The 21822-nt window shown below is 51.3% G+C and overlaps 1 protein-coding gene across 1 annotated transcript in view; it reads right to left on the reverse strand.

The window, feature by feature from the left end:
- The window catches only part of LOC137369688 (SCO-spondin-like), a 100700-nt gene that overhangs the window by 30559 nt on the left and 48319 nt on the right, over positions 1-21822 (reverse strand). Inside the window, exons 8-9 of the mRNA XM_068031023.1 lie at positions 15169-15296; positions 14215-14324 (exon numbers count right to left, since the gene is read on the reverse strand). Coding sequence (XP_067887124.1) covers positions 14215-14324; positions 15169-15296 — 238 coding nt within the window. The remainder of the gene's footprint in view (positions 1-14214; positions 14325-15168; positions 15297-21822) is intronic.

Genomic DNA, 21822 nt, shown 5'->3' on the forward strand with positions numbered 1-21822 from the left:
ACCCACCTGACCCCCAAAGCACTCAAAAACTCACTGCGCCCCCAAAACCCACCTGTCCCCCTTGAAATTCACCCCTGAAACTGCCCAAAACTCACCTGCGCCTCAGAACAGTCAAAAGCTTACTGTCCCCAAAACCCACCCACACTTGACACTCTTATGAAATTCACCCCTGAAAGCCCCAATACACACCTCAAAATTCCCCATAACCCAAAATCCCCCCAGAAATTACCATCCCCTGAAACATATAAAGCCCTGGGATTTGTGAAGGGTCAGTCAGCCTGGCTAATCGATGTTTTGAAGAGGTCACTAACACGGTCACATGGTCACTAACACGGTCACATGGTCACTAATACAGTAGTTAGGGGAGTGTCTGGATGTTGTCTTTATAAATTTACAGAAAGTTCCACACAAGAGATTGGCAAATTGAACGTGCATGGATCTGGAGGTAATCTTGTAACATGGGTCAGTCATTGGTTGGGAGGGAGGAGAGTGAGTGAGAATAGAGGGAATGTTCTCCAATAGGTGGGTGTGAGAAGTGGTGTCCCAGGGACCTGTACTGGGGTCTCAACTTTTCACTAAATGCATTGTGTGATATTACAGGAAAGCAGTGAGTTGATTGGCTGGTGAATATTTGCTGCTGAGCAACTCAGTCTCAACTGGGAGTTTAAAAACATTAAAAATGTGAAGTATTAATAAGAAGTAACAAGTGGGTAGCTGGTGCCTTCCCTTAGTTTTTAAATCAGGTTTATTACTATTGATGAGGTTATTACTACTATTGTTAGCGTTTATGTATTAGTAGAGTAGATTAATAGTGGTAGAGTAGATTAGTATCAGTAAAGTTTAGTATCAGCAGTAGTAAGGTGATTATTCTTGTTGGTACGGTTATTAGTATCAGCAGCAACAGACTTTATTCATTCTTCTTTCTTTCTTTTGGGCCTCCTTATCTCGAGAGACAATGGATACGCGTCTGGAGGTGGTCAGTGGTTTGTGAAGCAGCGCCTGGAGTGGCTATAAAGGCCAATTCTGGAGTGACAGGCTCTTCCACAGGTGCTGCAGAGAAATTTGTTTGTTGGGGCTGTTGCACAGTTGGCTCTCCCCTTGCGCCTCTGTCTTTTTTCCTGCCAACTACTAAGTCTCTTCGACTCGCCACAATTTAGCCCTGTCTTTATGGCTGCCCGCCAGCTCTGGCGAATGCTGGCAACTGACTCCCACGACTTGTGATCAATGTCACACGATTTCATGTCGCGTTTGCAGACGTCTTTATAACGGAGACATGGACGGCCGGTGGGTCTGATACCAGTGGCGAGCTCGCTGTACAATGTGTCTTTGGGGATCCTGCCATCTTCCATGCGGCTCACATGGCCAAGCCATCTCAAGCGCCGCTGACTCAGTAGTGTGTATAAGCTGGGGATGTTGGCCGCTTCAAGGACTTCTGTGTTGGAGATATAGTCCTGCCACCTGATGCCAAGTATTCTCCGAAGGCAGCGAAGATGGAATGAATTGAGACGTCGCTCTTGGCTGGCATACGTTGTCCAGGCCTCGCTGCCGTAGAGCAAGGTACTGAGGACACAGGCCTGATACACTTGGACTTTTGTGTTCCGTGTCAGTGCGCCATTTTCCCACACTCTCTTGGCCAGTCTGAACATAGCAGTGGAAGCCTTACCCATGCGCTTGTTGATTTCTGCATCTAGAGACAGGTTACTGGTGATAGTTGAGCCTAGGTAGGTGAACTCTTGAACCACTTCCAGGGCGTGGTCGCCAATATTGATGGATGGAGCATTTCTGACATCCTGCCCCATGATGTTCGTTTTCTTGAGGCTGATGGTTAGGCCAAATTCATTGCAGGCAGACGCAAACCTGTCGATGAGACTCTGCAGGCATTCTTCAGTGTGAGATGTTAAAGCAGCATCGTCAGCAAAGAGGAGTTCTCTGATGAGGACTTTATTCATAGCAGTGTTTAATTGTGGTACCAAGGTTCATTATCTGATAGATAGAGGAATGTCAGAGCTGTTTCAACCTTTGCAGTGTTCAACCTGTGTTATGTGGGAGCTCCAGGTTCCTTCTCAGGTCCTGGATAACCATTTGTGCAGGAAGTGTTGTCAGTTGCAGCAGCTTGAATTTCAGGTATCGGAACTTGATCAGCAGCTGGTGACATGGGTGTATCCACAAGGCGAGCAGCTTCATGGACAGCACATTTATAGATGTGGTCACACTGCTGTTTAAGAGGATGCAGGGAGAGAGGGAATGGGTGACCACCAGGCAGGGAGTGCAGGAGACCCCAGAGTGCATCTCACTCTCCAACAGATATTCAGTTCTGAATACTGAGGAAAGTGATGCTTCACCTGGGGAGTGCAGCCAAGTCCATGGTACCACGGGTGGCTCAGCTGCACAGGACGGTACAGGGAAGACTGAAAGAGACATAGTGATGGGTGATTCAATAGTCAGGGAACAGACAGGCGTTTCTGTGGCCGCAGACATGAATCCAGGATGATGTGTTGCCTCCCTGGTGCCAGGGTCAAGGATGTCACTGAGCAACTGCAGAGCATCCTGAAGGGGGAGGGTGAACAGCCAGCAGTCGTGGTCCACATCGGAACCAACAACATAGGCAGAAAGAGGGATGTGGTTCTGCAGAAAGAGTTTACCGAGCTAGGTAAGAAATTAGCAAGCAGGACCTAATAATAGGGTTGTAATCTCGGGATTACTCCCTGTACCATGTGCCAGTGAGGCTAGAAATAGGAAGATAGTGCAGCTAAACATGTGGCTGAACAGCTGGTGTAGAAGGGAGGGTTTCAGATATCTGGACCATTGGGATCTCTTCAGGGACAGATGGGACCTGTACAAGAAGGACGGGTTGCATCTAAACTGGAGGGGCACAAATATCCTGGCTGCGAGGTTTGCGAGTGTCACTCGGGAGGGTTTAAACTAGTGTGGCAGGGAGGTGGGAACCAGAGCAGTAGGACAACAAGTGAAATAAATGATGGGGAACCAGTAAATAAGGCCAGTAAGACTAAGAGGAAGAGCAGGCAGGGAGATGTTGCTGAGCACAGCGGGACTGGTGGTCTGAAGTGCATTTGTTTCAATGCCAGAAGTATAACAGGTAAGGCAGATGAACTTCGAGCTTGGATTAGTACTTGGAACTATTATGTTGTTGCTATTACAGAGACTTGGTTGAGGAAAGGACAGGATTGGCAGCTAAATGTTCCAAGATTTAGAAGCTTCAGGCGGGATAGAGGGGGATGTAAAAGGGGTGGGGGAGTTGCATTACTGGTTAAGGAGAATATCACAGCTGTACTGCGGGAGGACACCTCGGAGGGGTCATGCAGCGAGGCAATATGGGTGGAGCTCAGGAATAGAAAGGGTGCAGTCACGATGTTGGGGGTTTACCACAGGCCTCCCAATAGCCAGCGGGAGGTAGAGGAGCAGATATATAGACAGTTTTTGGAAAGATGTAAAGGTAAAAGGGTTGTAGTGGTGGGTGATTTTAACTTCCCCTATATTGACCGGGACTCACTTAGTGCTGGGGGTTTGGATGGGGCAGAATTTGTAAGCAGCATCCAGGAGGGCTTCTTGAAACTATACGTAGATAGTCCAACTAGGGATGGGGCCATTCTGGACCTGGTATTGGGGAATGAGCCCGGCCAGGTGGTCGAAGTTTCAGTAGGGGAGCATTTCGGGAACAGTGACCATAATTCCATAAGTTTTAAGGTTCTTGTGGATAAGGATAAGAGTAGTCCTCGGGTGAAGGTGCTAAATTGGTGGAAGGCTAATTATAACAATATTAGGCAGGAACTGAAGAATTTAGATTGGGGGCGGCTGTTTGAGGGTAAATCAACATCTGACATGTGGGAGTCTTTCAAACGTCAGTTGATTAGAATCCAGGACCAGCATGTTCCTGTGAGGAAGAAGGATAAGTTTGGCAAGTTTCGGGAACCTTGGATAACGCGGGATATTGTGAGCCTAGTCAAAAAGAAAAAGGAAGCATTCGTAAGGGCTGGAAGGCTAGGAACAGACGAATCCCTTGAGGAATATAAAGACAGTAGGAAGGAACTTAAGCAAGGAGTCAGGAGGGCTAAAAGGGGTTATGAGAAGTCATTGGCAAACAGGATTAAGGAGAATCCCAAGGCTTTTTATACGTATATAAAGAGCAAGAGGGTAACCAGGGAAAGGGTTGGCCCACTCAAGGACAGAGGAGGGAATCTATGCGTGGAGCCAGAGGAAATGGGCGAGGTACTAAATATGTACTTAGCATCAGTATTCACCAAAGAGAAAGACTTGGGAGATGATGAGTCTAGGGAAGGGAGTGTAGATAGTCTGGGTCATGTCGTTATCAAAAAGGAGGAAGTGTTGGGAGTCTTGTAAAGCATTAAGATAGATAAGTCCCCAGGGCCTGATGGGATCTACCCCAGAATACTGAGGGAGGCAAGGGAAGAAATTTCTGGGATAATAAAAGCAAAATACTGCGTATGCTGGAAATCTGAAATAAAAACAAGAAAAGCTGGAACCACTCAGCAGGTCTGGCAGCATCTGTGGAAAGAGAAGCAGAGTTAACGTTTCGGGTCAGTGACCCTTCTTCAGAACTGACAAATATTAGAAAAGTCACAGGTTATAAGCAAGTGAGGTGGGGGTGGGGCAAGAGATAACAAAGGAGAAGGTGTAGATTGGACCAGGCCACATAGCTGACCAAAACGTCACGGAGCAAAGGCAAACAATATGTTAATGGTGTGTTGAAAGACAAAGCATTAGTACAGATTAGGTGTTAATGCACTGAATATTGAACAAAAGCAAGTGCAAACATGAAAAAAAACAGTGGGTAAGCAAACTGAACAAACTAAGATGAAATGAAATAAATGCAAAAAAAAAATTGTAAAAAATGTAAAAAAAAACTCAAAATGAAAGTAAAATGGGGGGCTGTCATGCTCAGAAATTATTGAACTCAATGTTCAGTCTGGCAGGCTGTAGTGTGCCTAATCGGTAGATGAGATGCTGTTCCTCGAGCTTGCGTTTCTGGGGCCTTGACAGAAATCTTTGCATCCTCATTGGCTACAGGTGAGATCCCAGAGGACTGGAGAATAGCCAATGTTGTTCCTTTGTTTAAGAAGGGTAGCAAGGATAATCCAGGAAATTATAGGCTGGTGAGCCTTACATCAGTGGTAGGGAAATTATTAGAGAGGATTCTTCGGGACAGGATTTACTCCCATTTGGAAACAAATGAACTTATTAGCGAGAGACAGCATGGTTTTGTGAAGCGGAGGTCGTGTCTCACTAACTTGATTGAGTTTTTTGAGGAAGTGACGAAGATGATTGAAGTCCATGCCTACATGGACTTCAGTAAAGCCTTTGACAAGGTCCCTCATGGCAGACTGATACAAAAGGTGAAGTCACACGGGATCAGAGGTGAGCTGGCAAGATGGATACAGAACTGGCTTTGTCATAGAAGACAGAGGGTAACAGTGGAAGGGTGCTTTTCTGAATGGAGGGATGTGACTAGTGGTGTTCCGCAGGGATCAGTGCTGGGACCTTTGCTGTTTGTAGTATATATAAATGATTTGGAGGAAAATGTAGCTGGTCTGATTAGTAAGTTTGCAGACGACACAAAGGTTGGTGGAGTTGCGGATAGTGATGAGGATTGTCAGAGGATACAGCAGGATATAGATCGGTTGGAGACTTGGGGGGCGAAATGGTAGATGGAGTTTAATCCGGACAAATGTGAGGTAATGCATTTTGGAAGGTCTAATGCAGGTGGGAAGTATACAGTAAATGGCAGAACCCTTAGGAGTATTGACAGGCAGAGAGATCTGGGCGTACAGGTCCACAGGTCACTGAAAGTGGCAACGCAGGTGGATAAGGTAGTCAAGAAGGCATACGGCATGCTTGCCTTCATCGGTCGGGGCGTAGAGTATAAAAATTGGCAAGTCATGCTGCAGCTGTACAGAACCTTAGTTAGGCCACACTTAGAATATTGCATGCAATTCTGGTCACCACAGTACCAGAAGGACGTGGAGGCTTTGGAGAGGGTACAGAAGAGGTTTACCAGGATGTTGCCTGGTCTGGAGGGTATTAGCTATGAGGAGAGGTTGGATAAACTCGGATTGTTTTCACTGGAACGACGGAGGTGGAGGGGCGACATGATAGAGGTTTACAAAGTTATGAGCGGCATGGACAGAGTGGATAGTCAGAAGCTTTTTCCCAGGGTGGAAGAGTCAGTTACTAAGGGACATAGGTTTAAGGAGAGAGGGGCAAATTTTAGAGGGGATGTGTGAGGCAAGTTCTTTACACAGAGGGTGGTGAGTGCCTGGAATTTGCTGCCGGGGGAGGTGGTGGAAGCAGATACGATAGTGACGTTTAAGAGGCATCTTGACAAATACATGAATAGGATGGGAATAGAGGGATACGGACCCCGGAAGTCAATAAGGTTTCAGTTTAGGCAGGCATCAAGATCGGCGCAGGCTTGGAGGGCCGAAGGGCCTGTTCCTGTGCTGTACTGTTCTTTGTTCTTTGACCTCAATTGTCGTAATCTCCGGATTATTCCCTGTGCCATGTGCAAGTGAGTATAGAAATAGGAGGATAAAGCAACCGAATACGTGGCTGGAAAGATGGTGCCGGAGGGGGGGTTTTGGATTCCTGGGAAACTGGGACCAGTTCTGGAGAAGGTGGGACCTGGACAGGCTGGACGGGTTGCACCTGAACAGAGCCAGGACTGTGTTTCTTGCAGGGTGATTTGCTGGTGCTTTTGGGGAGGGTTTAAACTAACTTGGCAGGTGTGTGGGAACCAGGAGGAAATATCAGAGAGAAATACCAAGGTGCACAGAATACTGGGTGAGATAGATAGCACTAGAGTAGAGAATAGTAAGTTATTAGGTGGGGTCAGAGTAAGGGAGAAAGTAATAAAGTCTAAATCAGGGTTAATGTGCATGTATGTGAACGTACGGAGTGTGGTTAATAAGACTGGTGAGGCACAGGCACAGATTGACATGTGGAAATATGCTGTTGTGGCTATAACAGAGAGCTGGCTCAAAGAAGGGCCAGAGTGAAATAGAAAGCAATTAAGTTGAACAAGGTACAAGAGACAAATGGAAATCCTGACAGAGAGAAGAGCAGAACTTCTTCAAGGTCGGCATTCCTGGAAGAGAAGAGGCAGTGCATTAAACACTAAAATAAAAGCAAAATACTGCAGATGCCGGAAATCTGAAATAAAAACCAGAATTGCTGGAAATACTCAGCAGGTCTGGCAGCATTTGTGGAGAGAGAAGCAGAGTCTCAGATCTGAAACGTTAACTCTGCTTCTCTCTCCACAGATACTGCCAGACCTGCTGAGTATTTCCAGCATTTTCTGCTTTTATATGAAAGAAGGGCAGGACTGGGTGTTAAATATTTCTGGATACAAGGTGTTCAGGAAAGGGAAAAAAGGGGGAGGGATGGCGGTATTGATTAAGGAGAACATTGCAGTGTTGGCGAAAATGGATGTCCCAGAGGAGTCAAGGACTGAATCAATTTGGTTAGAGCTAAGGAACAAAAAAGGTGCAGTTACACTGCTCGGTGTTGTCTATAGGACACCAGCTAGTGGGAAGAACATGGAGGAACAAATTTGCAAGGAAATTACAGAAAGGTGCAAAAATTATAGGGTAGTTATAAAGGAGGACTTCAATTATCCAAACATAGACTGGGATAATAGTAGTGTAAAGGGCAGTGAGGGGCAAGAGTTCCTAGAGTATGTTCAGGAAAATGTTCTACAACAGTATGTTTCTAGTCCAGTGAGAAAGGAGGCACTGCTAGACCTGGTTCTTGAGAATGAGGTGGGCCAAGTGGATTAAGTATCAGGAGGAGAGCATTTAAGGGATAGTCATCATTGTATCATAAGGTTTGGGCTGACTATGGAAAAGGACAAAGAGCAATCCAGGGTAAGAATAATTAACTGGGGGAAGGTCAACTTCAATGGGGTAAGAATGGAACTGGGGCAAATAAATTGAAAAGAGACTGGCAGCTAGCATTAAAGGAAATCCCAAAGTTTTCTCTCGGCATATAAACAGCTAAAGGGTGGTAAAAGGAGGAGTGGGACCAATTAGGGACCAGAAAGGGGATTTACACATGGAGGTAGAGGGCATCGCTAAGATATGAAATGAATACTTTGCATCTGTCTTTACCAAGGAAGAAGATGTAACCCAGGCAATGGTGAAAGAGGAGGTAATTCAGACACTAGAGGGGTTTAAAATTCATAAGGAGGACGTATTAGATAGACTGTCTGTACTTAAAGTGAATAATAAACCAGGACCGGATGAGATGCATCCAAGGATACTGAAGGAAGTGAGGGTAGAAATTGCAGAGGCACTGACCATAATTTTTCAGTCTATCTTAGACTCGGGGGTGGTGCCAGAGGACTGGAGAATTGCAAACATTACACCTTTGTTTAGAAAAGGATGTAAAGATAAGCCCAGCAACTACAGGCCGGTCAGTTTAACTTTGGTGGTGGGGTAACTTCGAGAAAAAATAATGCGGGTCAAAATTAATAGTCAGATGGACAAATGTGGGTTAATTAAACAAAGCCAGCATGGATTTCTTAAGGCAAAAATCATGTTTAACTAACTTGCTGGAGTTTTTTGAGGAGGTAACAGAGAGGGTTGATGAGGGCAATGCTGTTGATGTGGTGTACATGGACTCTCAAAAGGCGTTTGATACAGTGTCACACAACAGACTTGTGAACAAAGTTATAGCTCATGGAATAAAAGGGACGGTAGCAACATAGATACGAAATTGGCTGAGGGACAGGAAACAAAGAGTAGTAGTTAATGGATGTTTTTCAGGCTGGAGGAAGGTTTGTAGTGGAGTTCCCCAGTGTTGGGATCCTTGCTTTTCCTGATACATATTACTGACCTAGAGTTTGGTGTACAGGGCACAATTTCAAAGTTTGCAGATGAAACTTGGAAGCATTGTGAACTGTGAGGAGGATAATGGAGAACTTCAAAAGGACATAGACAAGTTGGTGGAATGGGCAGACAGGTGGCAGATGAAGTTCAATGCAGAGAAATGTGAAGTGATTCATTTCGGTAGGAAGAACATGAAGAGACAATATAAAATAAAGGGTACAATTCTAAAGGGGATGCAGGAGCAGAGGGACCTGGGTGTATATGTGCATAAATCATTGAAGGTGGCAGGACAGGTTGAGAGAGCAGTTAATAAAGCATACAGTATCCTGGGCTTTATTAATAGGGACATAGAGTACAAGAGCAAGGAAATTATGTTGAACTTGTATAAATTCGGCCTAAGCTGGAGTATTGAGTCCAATTCTGGGCACCACACTTGAGGAAAGATGTTTTCAGGCTGCATCCAAACCTCTGTATTTATAGTTCTTGAAGCTGAAAGTGCAACAACCAGATTGGACTAATCAGCTATTTAGCAGTAAAGCCTCTTTATCCCTGCCTAAGACTGGAAGAAACTTTCTTAACCCTACTTACCCTACTAGAGGGTAAATCCCAGTTAAACTTCGGTTATGAAGAGAGATTGGAGCAGTTAGGACTCCTTGGAGAAGAGAAAGCTGAGAGGTGATTTGATAGAAGTATTCAAAATCATGAGGGGTCTGGACAGAGTAGATAGAGAGAAACTGGTCCCACTCGTGAAAGGATCGAGAACGAGAGGACACAGATTTAAAGTATTTGGTAAAGAAGCAAAAGTGACATGAGGAAAAACTTTTTCACACAGCGAGTGGTTAAGGTCTGGAATGCGCTGCCTGAGAACGTGGTGGAGGCAAACTGGGTGGTTTTATTTTAATAAAAAAAAGTCAACAGATGAAACTCTCCGCCGAACATTGAAGCCTTCAAAAGGGAATCAGACAGTTATATGAAAAGGAAGAATGTGCAGGGTTACGGGGAGAAGGTGGGGAATGGGACTGAGGGAATTGCTCTTTCAGAGAGCCAGTACGGACATGATGGGCCGAATTGCCTCCTTCTACACTGTAACGTTTCTGTGATTATGTGAATAACTTGGGTGAAGCAATAGAGAGCTCTTTATCTGAGTTTGTAGACGACACTAAGTTCGGAGGCAGAGTAAATTGTGTAGATGGGAGCAGAACATTGCAAAGTGACATTGATAGATTGTGAGTGGACAATAGAGACTGGGCTTGTGTTCCCTTGAGTATAGCAGATTTGGGGGTGAGCTAATTGAAGTACAAAGAACAAAGAACAAAGATAATTACAGCACAGGAACAGGCCCTTCGGCCCTCCAAGCCTGCGCCGATCCAGATCCTCTCTCTAAACATGTCGCCTATTTTCTAAGGTTCTGTATCTCTTTTCTTCCTGCCCATTCATGTATCTGTCTAGATACATCTTAAAAGACTCCATCGTGCCCGCATCTACCACCTCCGCTGGCAATGCGTTCCAGGCACCCACCACCCTCTGCGTAAAGAACTTTCCACGCATATCCCCCCTAAACTTTTCCCCTTTCACTTTGAACTCGTGTCCTCTAGTAATTGAAACCCCCACTCTGGGAAAAAGCCTCTTGCTATCCACCCTGTCTATACCTCTCATGATTTTGTACACCTCAATCAGGTCCCCCCTCAACCTCCGTCTTTCTAATGAAAATAATCCTAATCTACTCAACCTCTCTTCATAGCTAGCGCCCTCCATACCAGGCAACATCCTGGTGAACCTCCTCTGCACCCTCTCCAAAGCATCCACATCCTTTTGATAATGTGGCGACCAGAACTGCACGCAGTATTCCAAATGTGGCCGAACCAAAGTCCTATACAACTGGAACATGACCTGCCAACTCTTGTACTCAATGCCCCGTCCGATGAAGGAAAGCATGCCGTATGCCTTCTTGACCACTCTATTTACCTGCGTTGCCACCTTCAGGGAACAGTGGACCTGAACACCCAAATCTCTCTGGACATTAATTTTCCCCAGGACTTTTCCATTTACTGTATAGTTCACTCTTGAATTGGATCTTCCAAAATGCATCACCTCACATTTGCCCTGATTGAACTCCATCTGCCATTTCTCTGCCCAACTCTCCAATCTATCTATATTCTGTTGTATTCTCTGACAGTCCCCTTCACTATCTGCCACTCCACCAATCTTAGTGTCGTCTGTAAACTTGCTAATCAGTCCACCTATACTTTCCTCCAAATCATTAATGTATATCACAAACAACAGTGGTCCCAGCACGGATCCCTGTGGAACACCACTGGTCACACGTCTCCATTTAGAGAAACTCCCTTCTACTGCTACTCTCTGTCTCCTGTTGCCCAGCCAGTTCTTTATCCATCTAGCTAGTACACCTTGGACCCCAAGCGCCTTCACTTTCTCCATCAGCCTGCCATGGGGAACCTTATCAAACGCCTTACTGAAGTCCATGTATATGACATCGACAGCCCTTCCCTCATCAATCAACTTTGTCACTTCCTCAAAGAATTCTATTAAGTTGGTAAGACATGACCTTCCCTGCACAAAACCATGTTGCCTATCACTGATGAGCCCATTTTCTTCCAAATGGGAATAGATCCTATCCCTCAGTATCTTCTCCAGCAGCTTCCCTACCACTGACGTCAGGCTCACCGGTCTATAATTACCTGGATTATCCCTGCTCCCCTTCTTAAACAAGGGGACAACATTAGCAATTCTCCAGTCCTCCGGGACCTCACCCGTGTTTAAGGATGCTGCAAAGATATCTGTTAAGGCCCCAGCTATTTCCTCTCTTGCTTCCCTCAGTAACCTGGGATAGATCCCATCCGGACCTGGGGACTTGTCCACCTTAATGCCCTTTAGAATACCCAACACTTCCTCCCTCCTTATGCCGACTTGACTGAGAGTAATCAAACATCTATCCCTAACCTCAACATCCGTCATGTCCCTCTCCTCGGTGAATACCGATGCAAAGTACTCGTTTAGAATCTCACCCATTTTCTCTGAGTCCAAGCATAACTTTCCTCCTTTGTCCTTTAGTGGGCCAATCCTTTCTCTAGTTACCCTCTTTCTCCTTATATATGAATAAAAGGCTTTGGGATTTTCCTTAACCCTGTTTGCTAAAGATATTTCATGACCCCTTTTAGCCCTCTTAATTCCTCGTTTCAGATTGGTCCTACATTCCCGATATTCTTTCAAAGCTTCGTCTTTCATCAGCTGCCTAGACCTTATGTATGCTTCATTTTTCCTCTTAGCTAGTCTCACAATTTCACCTGTCATCCATGGTTCCCTAATCTTGCCATTTCTATCCCTCATTTTCACAGGAACATGTCTCTCCTGCACGCTAATCAACCTCTCTTTAAAAGCCTCCCACATATCACATGTGGATTTACCTTCAAACAGCTGCTCCCAATCTACATTTCCCAGCTCCTGCCGAATTTTGGTATAGTTGGCCTTCCCCCAATTTAGCACTCTTCCTTTCGGCCCACTCTCGTCTTTGTCCATGAGTATTTTAAAGCTTACGGAATTGTGATCACTATTCCCAAAGTAGTCCCCGACTGAAACTTCAACAACCTGGCCGGGCTCATTCCCCAACACCAGGTCCAGTATGGCCCCTTCCCGAGTTGGACTATTTACATACTGCTCTAGAAAACCCTCCTGGATGCTCCTTACAAATTCTGCTCCATCTGGACCTCTAACACTAAGCGAATCCCAGTCAATGTTGGGAAAATTAAAATCTCCTATCACCACCACCACCCTGTTGCTCCTACATCTTTCCATAATCTGTTTACATATTTGTACCTCTATCTCACGCTCGCTGTTGGGAGGCCTGTAGTACAGCCCCAACATTGTTACCGCACCCTTCCTATTTCTGAGTTCTGTCCATATTGCCTCACAGCTCGTGTCCTCCATAGTGCCCTCCTTCAGCACAGCTGTGATATCCTCTTTGACCAGTAATGCAACTCCTCCACCCCTTTTACCTCCCTCTCTATCCCGCCTGAAGCATCGATATCCTGGGATATTTAGTTGCCAATCATGCCCTTCCCTCAACCAAGTCTCAGTAATAGCAAAGTGTTTAAGATGATTAAAGCAGTTGTTAGGGTAGATAGTGAGAAACTATTTCTTCTGGTGGGGAGAGTCCAGATCAAGGGGGCAACACCTTAAAATTAGAGCCAGGTCATTCAGGGGTGATGTCAGGAAGGGGAGTGAAAATCTGGAAATCGCTCCCCCAAAGGTTCTGGATTCTGCAGATCAATGGGATCATTGGGCAGAAAAGTGGCAGATGGAATTTAACCCTGAAAAATGTGAGGTGATACACTTTGGAAGGAGTAATGTGACACGGAAGTATTCAATGAAAGACCTGACACTGGGAAGTTCCGAGGAACAAAGGGACCTTGGCGTGTTTGTCCATAGATCTCTGAAGGCAGAAGGGCAGGTTAATAGGGTGGTGAAAAAGGCATATGGGACACTTGCCTTTATCAATCGAGGCATAGATTACAAAAGCAGGGAGGTCATGTTGGAGTTGTACAGAACTTTGGTAAAGCCACAGCTGGAGTACTGTGTGCAATTCTGGTCGCCACATTATAGGAAGGATGTGATTGCACTGGAGGGGGTGCAGAGGCGATTTACCAGGATGTTGCCTGGGATGGAACATTTAAGCTATGAAGAGAGGTTGGATAGGCTTGGGTTGTTTCCACTGGAGCAGAGAAGACTGAGGGGTGACCTGATCGAGGTGTACAAGATTATGAGGGGCATGGACAGGGTGGATAGGGAGCAGCTGTTCCCCTTAGTTGAAGGGTCAGTTACGAGGGGTCACAAGTTTAAGGTGAGGGGCGGGAGGTTAAGGGGGATTTGAGGAAGAACTATTTTACCCAGAGGGTGGTGACGGTCTGGAATGCCCTGCCTGGGAGGGTGGTAAAGGCGGGCTGCCTCACATCCTTTAAAAAGTACCTGGATGAGCACTTGGCACGTCCTAACTTTCAAGGCTCTGGGCCAAGTGCTGGCAAATGGGATTAGGTAGACAGGTCAGGTGTCTTTAATGCATTGGTGCAGACTCGATGGGCCGAAGGGCCTATTCTACATTGTATTATTCTGTGATTCTGTTCAAGATTGTGATCGATAGATTTTTGTTGGGTCAGGGGATTGAGGAAAACTGCACAAAGATAGATCAATGTTGAAGTAGAGACCAGCCATGGTGTGATGGAATCGAAGGGGCTGACTGCCCTCCTCCTGCTACGGCGTTTCTACACAGCTTCCAACTGTCACCCCAACATATCTATCCATACCATGCCAGATTTGTGAAACTGCCCTGGGTACATACGGCAGAGGTCCTGTGATCGCCAGCGGATGTAGACTCCCCTCTTGTTACATTCTTCAGCATAGGCAGCAATGGCAGTACACAGGCACTCACAGTCCCCTCCTGTGTCACAGCTGAAAACAACCAGATAAGAACAGTCAGATCCCAACATCAACCTTCCATTTACATTAAACATCGGGCAGCAAGTGGCTGCTCAAACAGGAGGGAACATTTCCCATAGTGAGAAAAAACAACATCACATTATCCATTTCCATCAGTCCCGGGAACTGAGAGAGTCTCCTAGGATCAGACACTCCCGGGAACTGAGAGTCTCCGGGATCAGACACTCCCGGGAACTGAGGGAGTCTTCCGGGATCAGACATTCCCGGGAACTGAGAGTCTCCCGGGAACTGAGAGAGTGTCCCGGGATCAGACACTCCCAGGAACTGAGAGAGTGTCCCGGGATCAGACACTCCCAGGAACTGAGAGTGTGTCCCGGGATCAGATACTCCCGGGAACTGAGAGTGTGTCCCGGGATCAGATACTCCCGGGAACTGAGAGTCTCCGGGATCAGACACTCCCGGGAACTGAGGGAGTCTCCGGGATCAGACACTCCCGGGAACTGAGAGAGTCTCCGGGATCAGACACTCCCGGGAACTGAGAGTCTCCGGGATCAGACACTGCCGGGAACTGAGGGAGTCTTCCGGGATCAGACATTCCCGGGAACTGAGAGTCTCCCGGGAACTGAGAGAGTGTCCCGGGATCAGACACTCCCGGGAACTGAGAGAGTGTCCCGGGATCAGACACTCCTGGGAACTGAGAGAGTGTCCCGGGATCAGACACTCCCGGGAACTGAGAGAGTGTCCCGGGATCAGACACTCCTGGGAACTGAGAGAGTGTCCCGGGATCAGATACTCCGGGGAACTGAGTGGCTCCAGGGACATTCGCTACAATCCATCCGCTGAATCTTTTACTCACCCACAAGCATCGAAGACACACCACTCATAGAAAGGCTGATAGAAAACCTCTTGGTGACAGGACTGGAAGAGACTTTGACTAATGGTGCTGCAGCGTCTCCGAGCCCACGTTACACGGTGAGGATTTTCCTGGGGGTTGGAAAAGGGACAGGATTTATGGAGGCATTGAAGCTCTGGCTTAAGACAGCAGGTGAAGCATGATCCATTGCCCTCTCAGTATGTCTTGCACCCTGCACCCTCCGACACACGCTCGCCCTGCACCCTCCGACACACGCTCGCCCTGCACCCTCCGACACACGCTCGCCCTGCACCCTCCGACACACGCTCGCCCTGCACCCTCCGACACACGCTCGCCGTGCACCCTCCGACACATGCTCGCCCTGCACACTGACACACGCTCACCCTGCACACACGCTCACCCTGCACACACTGACACACGCTCACCCTGCACACTCTGACACACGCTCACCCACCATGAACACTGACACACGCTCACCCACCATGAACACTGACACACGCTCACCCTGCTCACACTGACACACGCTCACCCTGCACACTCTGACACACGCTCACCCTGCACACTCTGACACACGCTCACCCTGCACACTCTGACACACGCTCACCCTGCACACTCTGACACACGCTCACCCACCATGAACACTGACACACGCTCACCCACCATGAACACTGACACACGCTCGCCCTGCACACACTGACACACGCTCACCCTGCACACACTGACACACGCTCACCCACCATGAACACTGACACACGCTCACCCACCATGAACACTGACACACGCTCGCCCGCCCTGCACACACTGACACACGCTCACCCTGCACACACTGACACACGCTCACCCTGCACACACTGACACACGCTCACCCTGCACACTCTGACACACGCTCACCCTGCACACTCTGACACACGCTCACCCTGCACACTCTGACACACGCTCACCCACCATGAACACTGACACACGCTCACCCACCATGAACACTGACACACGCTCACCCTGCACACACTGACACACGCTCACCCTGCACACTCTGACACACGCTCACCCTGCACACTCTGACACACGCTCACCCTGCACACTCTGACACACGCTCACCCTGCACACTCTGACACACGCTCACCCACCATGAACACTGACACACGCTCACCCACCATGAACACTGACACACGCTCGCCCTGCACACACTGACACACGCTCACCCTGCACACACTGACACACGCTCACCCTGCACACACTGACACACGCTCACCCACTATGAACACTGACACACGCTCACCCACCATGAACACTGACACACGCTCGCCCGCCCTGCACTCCGACACACGCTCGCCCTGCACCCTCCGACACACGCTCGCCCTGCACCCTCCGACACACGCTCGCCCTGCACCCTCCGACACACGCTCGCCCTGCACCCTCCGACACACGCTCGCCCTGCACCCTCCGACACACGCTCGCCCTGCACACTGACACACGCTCGCCCTGCACACTGACACACGCTCGCCCTGCACACTGACACACGCTCACCCTGCACACACTGACACACGCTCACCCTGCACACTCTGACACACGCTCACCCACCATGAACACTGACACACGCTCACCCACCATGAACACTGACACACGCTCGCCCGCCCTGCACACACTGACACACGCTCACCCGCCCTGCACCCTCCGACACACGCTCGCCCTGCACCCTCCGACACACGCTCGCCCTGCACCCTCCGACACACGCTCGCCCTGCACCCTCCGACACACGCTCGCCCTGCATACTGACACACGCTCACCCTGCACCCTCCGACACACGCTCGCCCTGCACCCTCCGACACACGCTCGCCCTGCACCCTCCGACACACGCTCGCCCTGCACACTGACACACGCTCACCCTGCACACACGCTCACCCTGCACACACTGACACACGCTCACCCACCATGAACACTGACACACGCTCACCCACCATGAACACTGACACACGCTCACCCTGCACACACTGACACACGCTCACCCTGCACACTCTGACACACGCTCACCCACCATGAACACTGACACACGCTCGCCCGCCCTGCACACACTGACACACGCTCACCCGCCTTGCACTCTGACACACGCTCACCCTGCACACTGACACACGCTCACCCACCATGAACACTGACACACGCTCACCCTTCACACACTGACACACGCTCACCCTTCACACACTGACACACGCTCACCCGCCCTGCACTCTGACACACGCTCGCCCTGCACACTCTGACACACGCTCGCCCTGCACACTCTGACACACGCTCGCCCTGCACACTCTGACACACGCTCGCCCTGCACACTCTGACACACGCTCGCCCTGCACACTCTGACACACGCTCGCCCTGCACATACTGACACACGCTCACCCGCCCTGCACTCTGACACACGCTCACCCGCCCTGCACTCTGACACACACTCACCCGCCCTGCACTCTGACACACACTCACCCGCCTTGCACTCTGACACACGCTCACCCTGCACACTCTGACACACGCTCACCCACCATGAACACTGACACACGCTCACCCTTCACACACTGACACACGCTCACCCACCATGAACACTGACACACGCTCACCCTGCACATACTGACACACGCCCGCCCTGCACCCTCCGACACACGCTCGCCCTGCACCCTCCAACACACGCTCGCCCTGCACCCTCCGACACACGCTCGCCCTGCACCCTCCGACACACGCTCGCCGTGCACCCTCCGACACACGCTCGCCCTGCACACTGACACACGCTCACCCTGCACACACGCTCACCCTGCACACACTGACACACGCTCACCCTGCACACTCTGACACACGCTCACCCACCATGAACACTGAAACACGCTCACCCACCATGAACACTGACACACGCTCACCCTGCACACTCTGACACACGCTCACCCACCATGAACACTGACACACGCTCGCCCGCCCTGCACACACTGACACACGCTCACCCGCCTTGCACTCTGACACACGCTCACCCTGCACACTGACACACGCTCACCCACCATGAACACTGACACACGCTCACCCTTCACACACTGACACACGCTCACCCGCCCTGCACTCTGACACACGCTCGCCCTGCACATACTGACACACGCTCGCCCTGCACACTCTGACACACGCTCGCCCTGCACACTCTGACACACGCTCGCCCTGCACACTCTGACACACGCTCGCCCTGCACACTCTGACACACGCTCGCCCTGCACACTCTGACACACGCTCGCCCTGCACACTCTGACACACGCTCGCCCTGCACACTCTGACACACGCTCGCCCTGCACACTCTGACACACGCTCGCCCTGCACACTCTGACACACGCTCGCCCTGCACACTCTGACACACGCTCGCCCTGCACACACTGACACACGCTCGCCCTGCACATACTGACACACGCTCACCCGCCCTGCACTCTGACACACGCTCACCCGCCCTGCACTCTGACACACGCTCACCCGCCCTGCACTCTGACACACACTCACCCGCCCTGCACTCTGACACACACTCACCCGCCTTGCACTCTGACACACGCTCATCCTGCACACTCTGACACACGCTCACCCACCATGAACACTGACACACGCTCACCCTTCACACACTGACACACGCTCACCCACCATGAACACTGACACACGCTCACCCTGCACATACTGACACACGCCCGCCCTGCACACACTGACACATGCCCGCCCTGCACACACTGACACACGCCCGCCCTGCACACACTGACACACGCCCGCCCTGCACACACTGACACACGCCCGCCCTGCACACACTGACACACGCCCGCCCTGCACACACTGACACACGCTCGCCCCGCACACTCCGACACATGCTCGCCTGCCCTGAACACACTGACACACGCTCACCCTGCACACACTGACACACGCTGACAGACGCTCACCCGCCCTGCACTCTGACACACGCTCACCCGCCCTGCACACACTGACACACGCTCACCCTGCACACACTGACACACGCTCACCCGCCTTGCACTCTGACACACGCTCGCCCCGCACACTCCGACACATGCTCGCCTGCCCTGAACACACTGACACACGCTCACCCTGCACACACTGACACACGCTGACAGACGCTCACCCGCCCTGCACTCTGACACACGCTCACCCGCCCTGCACACACTGACACACGCTCACCCTGCACACACTGACACACGCTCACCCGCCTTGCACTCTGACACACGCTCGCCCCGCACACTCCGACACATGCTCGCCCGCCCTGAACACACTGACACACGCTGACACACGCTCACCCTGCACACTCTGACACACGCTGACAGACGCTCACCCGCCCTGCACTCTGACACACGCTCACCCGCCCTGCACACACTGACACACGCTCACCCTGCACACACTGACACACGCTCACCCGCCTTGCACTCTGACACACGCTCGCCCCGCACACTCCGACACATGCTCGCCCGCCCTGAACACACTGACACACGCTGACACACGCTCACCCTGCACTCTGACACACGCTCACCCTGCACCCTCCGACACACGCTCGCCCTGCACCCTCCGACACACGCTCGCCCTGCACCCTCCGACACACGCTCGCCCTGCACCCTCCGACACACGCTCGCCCTGCACCCTCCGACACACGCTCGCCCTGCACCCTCCGACACACGCTCGCCCTGCACCCTCCGACACACGCTCGCCGTGCACCCTCCGACACATGCTCGCCCTGCACACTGACACACGCTCACCCTGCACACACGCTCACCCTGCACACACTGACACACGCTCACCCTGCACACTCTGACACACGCTCACCCACCATGAACACTGACACACGCTCACCCTGCTCACACTGACACACGCTCACCCTGCACACTCTGACACACGCTCACCCTGCACACTCTGACACACGCTCACCCTGCACACTCTGACACACGCTCACCCTGCACACTCTGACACACGCTCACCCACCATGAACACTGACACACGCTCACCCACCATGAACACTGACACACGCTCGCCCTGCACACACTGACACACGCTCACCCTGCACACACTGACACACGCTCACCCACCATGAACACTGACACACGCTCACCCACCATGAACACTGACACACGCTCGCCCGCCCTGCACACACTGACACACGCTCACCCTGCACACACTGACACACGCTCACCCTGCACACACTGACACACGCTCACCCTGCACACTCTGACACACGCTCACCCTGCACACTCTGACACACGCTCACCCTGCACACTCTGACACACGCTCACCCTGCACACTCTGACACACGCTCACCCACTATGAACACTGACACACGCTCACCCACCATGAACACTGACACACGCTCACCCACCATGAACACTGACACACGCTCACCCTGCACACACTGACACACGCTCACCCTGCACACTCTGACACACGCTCACCCTGCACACTCTGACACACGCTCACCCTGCACACTCTGACACACGCTCACCCTGCACACACTGACACACGCTCACCCTGCACACACTGACACACGCTCACCCTGCACACTCTGACACACGCTCACCCTGCACACTCTGACACACGCTCGCCCTGCACACACTGACACACGCTCACCCTGCACACACTGACACACGCTCACCCTGCACACACTGACACACGCTCACCCACTATGAACACTGACACACGCTCACCCACTATGAACACTGACACACGCTCACCCACCATGAACACTGACACACGCTCGCCCGCCCTGCACACACTGACACACGCTCACCCGCCTTGCACTCCGACACACGCTCGCCCTGCACCCTCCGACACACACTCGCCCTGCACCCTCCGACACACGCTCGCCCTGCACCCTCCGACACACGCTCGCCCTGCACCCTCCGACACACGCTCGCCCTGCACCCTCCGACACACGCTCGCCCTGCACCCTCCGACACACGCTCGCCCTGCACCCTCCGACACACGCTCGCCCTGCACCCTCCGACACACGCTCGCCCTGCACCCTCCGACACACGCTCGCCCTGCACACTGACACACGCTCGCCCTGCACACTGACACACGCTCACCCTGCACACTGACACACGCTCACCCTGCACACACTGACACACGCTCACCCTGCACACTCTGACACACGCTCACCCACCATGAACACTGACACACGCTCACCCACCATGAACACTGACACACGCTCGCCCGCCCTGCACCCTCCGACACACGCTCGCCCTGCACCCTCCGACACACGCTCGCCCTGCACCCTCCGACACACGCTCGCCCTGCACCCTCCGACACACGCTCGCCCTGCATACTGACACACGCTCACCCTGCACCCTCCGACACACGCTCGCCCTGCACCCTCCGACACACGCTCGCCCTGCACCCTCCGACACACGCTCGCCCTGCACCCTCCGACACACGCTCGCCCTGCACCCTCCGACACACGCTCGCCCTGCACCCTCCGACACACGCTCGCCCTGCACCCTCCGACACACGCTCGCCCTGCACCCTCCGACACACGCTCACCCTGCACACTGACACACGCTCACCCTGCACACACTGACACACGCTCACCCACCATGAACACTGACACACGCTCACCCACCATGAACACTGACACACGCTCACCCTGCA

The sequence above is a fragment of the Heterodontus francisci genome, chromosome 5, assembly GCF_036365525.1.
Source record: "Heterodontus francisci isolate sHetFra1 chromosome 5, sHetFra1.hap1, whole genome shotgun sequence".
NCBI lineage: Eukaryota > Metazoa > Chordata > Chondrichthyes > Heterodontiformes > Heterodontidae > Heterodontus > Heterodontus francisci.